Source organism: Acanthisitta chloris, unplaced genomic scaffold (assembly GCF_000695815.1).
Source record: "Acanthisitta chloris isolate BGI_N310 unplaced genomic scaffold, ASM69581v1 scaffold11230, whole genome shotgun sequence".
NCBI lineage: Eukaryota > Metazoa > Chordata > Aves > Passeriformes > Acanthisittidae > Acanthisitta > Acanthisitta chloris.
In genome coordinates, this window is record NW_008653389.1 from 109,998 (window position 1) to 119,761 (window position 9,764).

General features: G+C 47.9%; 1 protein-coding gene across 3 annotated transcripts in view; it reads left to right on the forward strand.

Moving 5' to 3' along the window:
- The window catches only part of CTNNA1 (catenin (cadherin-associated protein), alpha 1, 102kDa), a 102,503-nt gene extending 93,138 nt beyond the window's left edge, over positions 1–9,365 (forward strand). For 2 of the 3 annotated variants that reach the window (XM_009080773.1, XM_009080783.1), the window contains 2 exons: positions 5,958–6,092; positions 8,787–9,365. In XM_009080773.1, the coding sequence (XP_009079021.1) occupies positions 5,958–6,092; positions 8,787–9,074 (423 nt within the window). In that variant the 3' untranslated portion in view covers positions 9,075–9,365. The remainder of the gene's footprint in view (positions 1–5,957; positions 6,093–8,786) is intronic. The other variant, XM_009080791.1, reaches the window with a different exon arrangement.
- The last annotated feature ends 399 nt before the right edge of the window (positions 9,366–9,764 follow it).

Here is a 9,764-nt window from a genome sequence, read left to right on the forward strand (position 1 = left end):
GGCAGCTTCTTAATGTTACTAATTTTCAGATGCCCCACAGACAGAGTGGTGAAGTTGTCACAGCTCTCTGGTATTGTTTTCACTGTCCAGTCAGAGCTGATGAAGCCTCGGAGCAAGTGTGGCTGTGCAGGCTGTTGTGCATGTTGTTGTGCTGTATGTACAAAAGGATTTGAAAGGAATTCTCATAGGATTGGATGAGCATGGCCAGCTAGGGGGTTTTATGCCTGTCCTGAGCCACTTAGAAACAGAGTTGGGCCAAGCCCACACTCAAATTGCAGAGAAACATCAGCATTAATAATAATATGCCACCTTCAAGAGAGACTCTGAAATGCAGGGAGGTCAAGTCTGAGATCATGGATTTAACTTCACTTTGTCCAGTTGTTACTTGCTTTCTAGTCCTTCTCTGGATGGAAATTTGTAATGCCAGGTTTTAGCTGAACCCATGTCACTTGGAAAGTAAATCATTGCAGCTCTCTCTTTTAATGTTGCTTCTAGAAGTGCTTGTCTACACCCTAGTTTATTAATGATGTAGTGAGAAACGTTCAATGGGGAGATAAAGTTAAAAAGGGTTTTTTTAATGGGTGTCCTTGCCTAGCATTTTGCCAGCCATGCACCTGGAAGAACCAGGTGTGCTGCTGCTGTAGGTAAATGAAGCATGGACCAGTTTGTGTTACAGATCTCAGGGGATCTGGGGGCTGAAGGTTTACAGTGCTTTTTTTCTAAATTCACATGTTTTATGCAAAGTTGGTGCATGGTTTTCTGCACCAAGCCATTTCAAAATATAAAAGAAAACTAAATGGCTCCTTTTAGTAGTACTAAGGTCCTTAAAAATGTAAAAGTTTAAGCACATGTTCGAAGATAAATATGAGCAGTACTGTTCAGTTAGTCATTTTGACAAGAATATAGCTTTTTCCCTGACTCTGTACTCTACTAATACTTTCAGCTTGCATATTTCATTAGATGTGCTTACATACTCTTTAGAAATGTGTTACTGTGGAGCAGTGTGACAGTTACAGAGGAGTACAGCACAGAGCACTAATGCCTTCCTGTGCTAATCCTCACTGTGGCAAACGGATGGGTTTTGTGTCCTGTGCGCTGCGTGACACCGGTGAATCATGACCCCTTGTGTCAGTGTGTCAGGAGCTCTCCTCCTCCTGCCACCAGGCAGTTTTACAGCACATTTCCTTTGAAACTGTAAAGGCTGTTTTCCAGGGTATTTCACGTCTGTTAGAAAGTGTCTCGCCATCAGCCACAGGTTTGCCCAAGTTGTTGCATCTCTCACTCCCAGCAGCAGGCTGCTTGTTGGGAATGGGGGAATACAGATGTCGTGGTTTAACCCCAGGCAGCAGCCAAGAACCACACAGCCCCTCACTCACTCCCCCACCAACGGGATGGGGGAGCGAATCAGAAGGGTAAAAGCTACAAAAACTCATGGGTTGAGATAAAGACAGTTGAATAGAGAAAGCAAAAGCTGCACACACAAGCAAAGCAAAACAAGGAATTAATTCACTGCTTCCCACAGACAGGAGGTGTTCAGCATCTCCAGGAGAGCAGGGCCCATCATGTGTAACGGTTCCTTGGGAAGACAAACACCATCACTCCAGATGTCCCCCCTTCCTCCTCCTTCCTCCCACCTTATATACTGAGCATGATGGCAAAGGGTATGGAATATCCCTTTGGTCAGTTTGGGTCACCTGTCCCAGCTGTGTCTCCTCCCAGTCTCCCATGCATCCCCAACTTCCTTGCCAGCATGGCAGTATGGAAAGCAGCAAAGGCCTTGACTCTGTGTAAACTCTGCTCAGCAATAACAAAAACATATCTGCATTATCAACTCTGTGTTCTGCACAAAACCCAAACATAGCCTCATACTAGCCTCTATGAAGAAAGTTAACTCTACTGCAGCTCAAACCAGCACAACAGAGCAGTTATAAGCACTACACCAATGACAATGATTTGCTGCAAGACAGGGATTCTCTGTATTATTTATTGTTTCAATGTTGAAATAACCTATAAAGCCAGAGAAAAATTGTGTTGCTTTTTTTCTTTGATAGTAGTGGGAGATTAAGTCTGTTTAGATCATTCAGTGGAAAGGAGTTGGGGGTGTATGTAGGGGTTGCCCCACTTCCCAGTAAAGGGCTCTAGCAGACTCTTGCTGGAGAGGCTGGTCCCTGGCTGCAGGAGCTGGTGTAGGAGGGACATACCCAGGGCACAGGCTGGCGACAGCACAGGTTGCCAGTGCCTGTTCTGCCACAGGAGCTGACTCCCCCAACTGCCTGCTGTCAGCTCCTGCCAGGCGCAGCTGGCTCCCAGGGCTGGAAGGGGCACTGATTGGGAATTTCTGGTATAGCAGTGTTCATTCTCCAAACTGGAGATGCAATGGGAGGAATAAACATCTCTGTGGTTGCTGGCTTTCACCTACCAGACATGTGGGAATGGGGCTGTGTGCTTGTCTCCGTCAGCACACACCATGAGAGCTCTTCTGTCTTCTCCAACCCTTTCCTTTGCAAAAAGGGAAAAAACAATGATTCTGCTTCTCCACAGACTCTGCTGGGGTGATAGAAAGTGAATGTGGGTGTGTGTTTGCTCTGTCCAGGATGGATCCTGGATTTTACTAGGAGCAGTCAGCTTAGCTTTTGCCAACAACCACCACTGAGTCTGTGGCAGTACCTCAGTGTGGGGGGTTTGGGAAGGTGGAGGTGTCACTGACACGTTTGCTTCCATCTACACTGCATCTCCCTGCTGTGCTATGCTGTGGGAATCTTCCCAAGCCAGCTCTGCACATAGGGCATTTGTGTCTGTGGCTACTGTAGGTTAATGCAGTATTGTAATCTATCTTGATCAGTGTCGAAATTGCTGCCTTTTTGGGGTTTTTGGTTTTCGTCCGAGTGCTCCTACCTAGGAAAGGACAGGTACCCACAGTGCCTTTTGTGGATGCTCTTTTTTATCTTGTGTTACATCTCCGTTTAAACATCGTGTGTCTTTGAACTGAGTCCTCTATTCTGCCTGCAGAAATAGCACACACAAGAGAGGATGTGGTTTTTCAACTCACATCATATTGATGATGTGATCATATACATAACCCAGTGATAACTCCTATTCCACTGGTTTCCCCACAGATGTTTTCCTGCCTTCCTCAGTCATTGAGGAACATGCAGCAGCCTCTTGCCTTGAGAGTGTCTTTCCTTAAATGGTTTACATAAACCCATAAACTAGCTGGAATTGTCTAACTATCCCTCTGACAAGCTGGATTGTGCATTTGTCAACCCTCAACCCCCTCCACTGCCATGCTGCTCACTTGCTGTGTTAGATGAGCTGTTTGGGAGATGGAGAGTGTTTTCCAAAATGATGGTTTCAGCTTTTCCTTAGCTCTTTGGCCCATGCTATTTGTGGACTTTCTCTAAAACATCTTGTACTGCCGACCAATATTGATTAGCTTCAAAAAATTAACCTGCAAACTTTGCTGCTTGGTTAGGCAGGGTTTCACTTCACTGATGGAAGCAGCATGCCCATGTTGAGAGCTGCAGTTACTCTGGGTGTTTCTGTTGGCTGATAGTCACACCAGGTCCATGCCCAAGGAGCCATGCAGATCTCCACAGCCTGTTACACAGCCTGATGTGTTTGTCCCAGCTTGCCACAAGTCCTGTTGTAGTGCCCTGTGGTGTGTATGTGAGCTCTGTGTGCCACATACAGTACAGCTGGGTTATCTCTGCTGTGCCCAGAGACCACTTTGGCTTAGAAAAACCACTTTTCTGGCCCTGGAAAAAGCCAAATGTATGTGTTAGCTACATTCACCTTCACTGCAGAATTAAATGTCTTTTTTGGCAGATGAGTTACTGTTGTGGGAAGCAAATGCTCCATGTGTTCGTGATTCCTGTTTGCACACCCCTGGTGCAATCTCCTTTGGTGCCTCTATGCAGGGAAACATCGGTTCCTGCTTTCATCTTATAGCTGTAGAGAAAAGGTCTGCAGGAAGAATTAGGGCTCAGACCCTGCTGCTGACACCCTGGAGGGGATTTTCCTCCTTGCCCTGAAAGCAGAGGAGAGGTTGTGTGGCTGGTAAGCAGCAAACCTCAGCTTGAATGAAGCATTAAGTAATAAATAGGTGCCACATTTAAGATTAATCTTCCAATCATGCCATGTGCATTATGGATCATTATTGGATGGTCTGTTGCACAGGATCAGGGTCCTAGATGAAATGTGATTTTGCTGTGAACAGGAATGTGTGGAGAAGAGTTCTTAAATCACTCTGTATGGGGTGCAGAGGTCTGGAAGGATAGAGATCACTGCAGGGTCTGCCTGCAGTCCTGTCCATGGGTAATGCCAGGTGAATTCATGCTCTGCTGATACAGTGCTAGATCTGAAATACAGCTGGGTATAGTGCAGCCTGCCTTAGAGAAGAAAGTCAGGGTAATTGTGAGTCTGAGAGTGGTTTTGTCCAGGAGACCTGTGGATGCTGGGTGGGAAGATGAGATGATGATGGGCAGAGTAGCCATTTCAGCGGAAGGAAGAGCATGGGAGTTTGCTGGGGTACAACTAGTTGCACTTCTCTGGGGCTCAGAGCAGGGTTTAAGCAAGGGTGTGTGTGACACAATGTGATGTAAATCACATGGATGTGAAGCTGTAGGTGTGAAGCGAACACCCAGCTCTGCACTCCCTGCTCTGAGCCGAAACGCTCATGCTCGCAGCAAGGTGTCCTCACCTGCAGGCAGCAGAACACGGCCTGTAAGACCATGATACCCCCTGCATCCCTGCTGCTGCCAGTGGGAATATACCCTGACTGGGGTAGAAGTCTGTCTCTTGGGCACTGCTTGCAGCACTACCAGAGGTGCCTGGAGATCAGAGCCTGCCTGCATGTTGCCCAGTCAGGAACTGTCTGGTGCCCACACTGAGTGTGGGCAGCTGTAGGTGTCCCATTAGCACTGGGAGTGGGGGCAGGAGTGTGGCACACCTGCCCTCAGGTGTATTCAAAAGTAGCACCAGTCTGGTGGCAAAGGGTTTGTAGAGATGTTTGCCAGTTGCTTTATTCACTAGTCCTCACACTGCTGTGGGTGCCGTGGGGCTGAGGTGGCCCATGTGGAGATGTGCTGGTCACCATATTGCTGCTGCTTTTAAAGAGGCTGCAGGACTGGTGTGGTCAGCAAAAACCTTCCCAGAGACACCTGTCTTATGCTTCCAGATCCTGTTCTGGACTGTGGCTGCCCCTCAGTAGGGCTCCCCTCTGTTTTGGAAATCCGGTGTGAGACTGGCTCATCTGTCATCTGGCTGCTCAGCTCAGCAAGGCCAGGGATGGCCCTTCATTTCTGTTCCAGGAAAATGACAGCCTCCAGTTCCTGTGGGGTCTTTCATGCAAAGCTGACGAAGTTGCCTTTATCTTACAGATGAGTGCTTCAGCAAGCAACTTAAAAATGTTAGTCCGTGCCTGCTGAGGAACCTGGTTTCCCCATTGCTAAGAAATGGGAGCAAAAGTCAGGAAAATATCTGTTCACTGGATATCACTGAGTAACTGTTGGGTTTGTCATTTCTGACCTGAAATACTTAAGACTGAGAAGTGAGGCAGGAATTGGTAACACCTGCTAATTGCATGTTGAGATCTTGGCTGCTGTGTCCTGCACAGTATGCAGGAAGGTCCTTTCATAGTTAACAAACCTGCTCTGGAGAGGGTTGATAGCCCTTGTCCTCCTCCCCCTCTGGAGCTGGAGGGCAGCCACACAGCTGGAAGGAGCCCAGCAGTATGACCAGTGCTGCCCTGTGTTCTCTGGCCTGTGGTTATTGCTACTGAGTTTTAGATGCATTTAGTGCTGGCCAGGTATTATTTAGAAGTCTCTTGAAAATGCAGGATGGGGAATGTTCTCCGAGGCACAGTTGCTGTTGCAGGACAGAGCTGTCTGGTTTCTCCCTCCATGGTTTCTGTTCCAGATTTTGTGATGGCACAGTAAAACTTGCCCTTTGTTTTGCAGTGCCCTGATTCGGCGTGCAAGCAGGACCTCCTGGCCTACCTGCAGCGCATCGCACTGTACTGTCACCAGCTCAACATCTGCAGCAAAGTGAAGGCTGAAGTGCAGAACCTTGGAGGGGAGCTGGTTGTCTCTGGGGTATGTATGACATGTCTGGATCAGGAGGTTTTTCTTCCAGGAGGAACAATTATTCCAAGCTGAGCTTTTATGTTAAACACTATAGAATATAGACAAGAGATTTTGGAGCATTCAGAATTTTAATGTATGCAGAGTTTATATTGCTGCGTCATTGTTCTGAGAAGAAATGCTTGGTGTGAAAATACAAACTTCACATTTCCTTACTCAACAGTGTTTGTAGACAGATTCACTTCACCTCTATGTAATCTACTGTTTTTCCAGACTGCTTTTCACTCTTAGTGAGGTTAAATCACTTTAATCAGCACAGCTAAACCTACCCCACATCTCCACAGCCTTGGAACATGCTGGGGTCCCTGAGTGCTCCAGAGATGTTGATATTTCAGGATAGCTGTGCCCTGAAGAGTGCAGGGATTTTTAGTGGCTGCTCTGGTTTCTGACAGCTGGAGGCTGCCCCAGGCTAGCCTGCTTCCTTAGTCTAGCCATTACTTTTAAAATAATTTTTTTCACTGTAGTTCATGAAATGCTTCCTCCCATGAGGAATCTGTATGACAGATACTTGGGAGGAGAGAAGCAGAGCTAAAATCTTAATTTCTTCTGGCATACTCTTCCTTGCCCCAGACAGGCATGCTTGATCACTCGTGCTTTTGCCCAGCCACGCCAGGACTGAGGTGGGTTTCAGGAAGAGATATAATTGGCTGATAGTCCAGTATTGCTGCCTGAATCCTTAACAGCAAATGGAAAAAACCTTACCACCTTCTGCCATTTCAATATCACAGAATCACAGACTGGTTTGGGTTGGAAGAACCTTAAAGCTCACTTCATTCCACCCCCTGCCACAGGCAGTGACACCTTCCACTAGACCAGGTTGCTCCAAGCCCTCTCCAACCTGGCCTTGAACTACTGCCAGGAGTGGGGCAGCCACAGCTTCTCTGGGCAACCCGTGCCAGTGCTATTTTCCAGTGATATCCTGTTTGATATTTCAAGTGCATAAACTTCGTAGCACAGGTTTCCCCAACAAACCAGCTAGAGCTGTGGAACGAGCTTCAGTCAGCAGCAGCTGAGGGAGGTTAGCAGCAGCTGCTGCCAGAGCAGAGGTGGTGATGGACACACTTGCACAAGCATCAGTCATCAAGGACTGTGCTGCCCCTCGTGCTGCTGCCAGACCCCTGCTTGCGTCCAACCCCACGGAGCTGAGCTAGGATCTGTGATGAATGTGCTGCTGTGCTCTTCCATGCCTGATGTCCTGGGAGCTGGGAGGCTGAAGGCATTGTGCTGTCAAAGAAGTAGATGTATCATTATGCAGTAATACGTACTCCAGGGTTTCACTGCAGTTGCTCAGTGTCTTCAGGATTTACATCCTCTCTGCCATAAATTAGTTACATGAACAGCCTGGCATCTGTAGGCTGATCTTCCAGTTTTATCCCTTCTCCATGAGTCTGTCCACTGGGCCTGGATGTTGCCAGCAGGAGTGTTAAGCTTCTGTCGGATAATCAGATGAAGACCTCTGCCAGTCCAGAGACATCACTTGTCTAAGAGTAAAACTCTGATCAGTGTTAACATTGCCCACACACCACAGAGTGTTGTCAAAGCACAGCCATAGCCCAGGCAGACAGAGGTTGCACCCTGAGCAGTCTGACAGCTCATTTAGAAAAGTATCTCCTGCTCTCCTGGCATTTAATGTGATTCTTCCTGCTATGATAATTCATGGAACAGTCAAATGCAGTGGAAGTGGTTTGCAGGCTGCTGGCTGGGGTGAGGAAGGCAGAGGACACAGGTTTGCTGGAGGGTGCGGATCCAACCCACTGCTGCAGCGCTCGGAACACAGTCTGGTTTTCTGAGTGGAAAGGTGTTTCTGGGTGGGAGGGAAGGTTTGCTGCTGGACGAACCATGCCTTCAAGCTTTTCCCCAAAACCTTCCTTAGGTGTCTGTAACACTTGGATTTAAGTGTGTAGAGGCAGCTGAGCTTCTGTGTAAGCTGTGCAGAGGTGCTGAACCCCTGCTCCAGACCAACCCCTGTCCTGGACCAAACCCTGCTCCAAACCAACCCCTGCCCCAGGCCAGACTCTGCTCCGGACCACTGGGCATTGACGAGCCAGGGGTCCCACCCACTGGCCCCTGGAGAACGGGGTCTCAGCTGAGATCACCACAGTGTTCCTCCCCCCTCTTCCACCTGTCTCCGGTTTCTGCTCTTTGTCCCGGCCGTGCTCTGAAGCTTCGACAAATGCATATTTCCCCCTCATTTTGATGCTCTTGTAAATCAGCTGGGAAAGGGCTCCAGGCCTGGCTGAGGATGCCCTTGTGTTCCTTCCTTCCCAGTACAACTTGGTATTCTAGGGCAATTTAAATATTTATTATCAGTGATTAAGATATTACTACAACTTTGTTAATTTCATTAGGGAATAAGCTACTGCTAAAGCTTAGTCACAAAAGCCAACAGCAGAATACAAATCGTCCCCATTGCCATTCTTAGAGAAAAGGCATGGAGCAGGGCAAACTGTGCCTCTGTGTTGGTGGCACAACCACTGAGTGTCCAAAGAATAATCCTGTCTCAATTTGGGAACCTCTGGTTTCAAAGGAAAACGCAGATAAATCAGTTTTCAAGTGCTTTTGCACCTCAGGACTGTGGTGTTCCCTGGAATGCCGTGTTTGTGAGGGTTTGAGGGTGTGTGACACTGGTGTGCTCCTGTTTGGCAGGTGGACAGTGCCATGTCCCTGATCCAAGCTGCCAAGAACCTGATGAATGCGGTGGTGCAGACCGTAAAGGCTTCCTATGTGGCATCCACCAAGTACCAGAAGTCCCAGGGCATGGCTTCGCTCAACCTTCCTGCTGTCTCATGGAAGATGAAGGCTCCGGAGAAGAAACCCCTGGTCAAGAGGGAGAAGCAAGATGAAACCCAGACTAAAATCAAGAGAGCATCCCAGAAGAAGCACGTGAACCCTGTGCAGGCTCTCAGCGAGTTCAAAGCCATGGAGAGTATCTAGAGGAGGTCTCTGGCTCGGATGTGTTTTTGTCTAGCCCACTACTGCTACTTCCAGAATTCTACTTTTAATATCCTAAGGATTTTTGCAAAAGTTTACTATTCCTTAAAATGTATTTACTTAATATAATTTTGATAACTTTGTTTAGATTACATGGGGAAGTACTCAAATTTCTAAGTCCTATCAGTATAGCTTCAGCCTGCAGAAGTGTTAATTTAGATGGCCTTTAGATTCCAGGGGTGGATTTCGAGATGGACATTGTTTTTTATAATCTTGCTTTAAGTAAAATAATAAGATTTTACAGTAACACTAACGGTTAACAGTAATATTGAATCACGTTACTCGGAGACTCATTTGTCATGGTGATCAAGAGAGGAAAATTAGATCTTTTCACTCAAAAAATAATTACTGAAAGTATTGTGTGTGTTAGCGTATCCCTGCTGTTGGGGTGGAGAGGGAACACGCTCAGAGGAGTTCGAAGATGCAGCAGGCACTGGCTGTGTGAGCGTCTGGAAAAACGCTGTCCCCGTGCCTGGACTTTGCTGGAGATGTGTCCGGAGCTGTGCCTGGCGGTGCCGCTTTCCCCGCGCCCTGCGGGTGCTTCCCTGTGCTCCCGGCGGGCCGAGCCCTGTCCGTGCAGAGCCCTGTCCGTGCGGGGCTCTGTCCGTGCGGGTCCCTGTCCGTGCGGGGCTC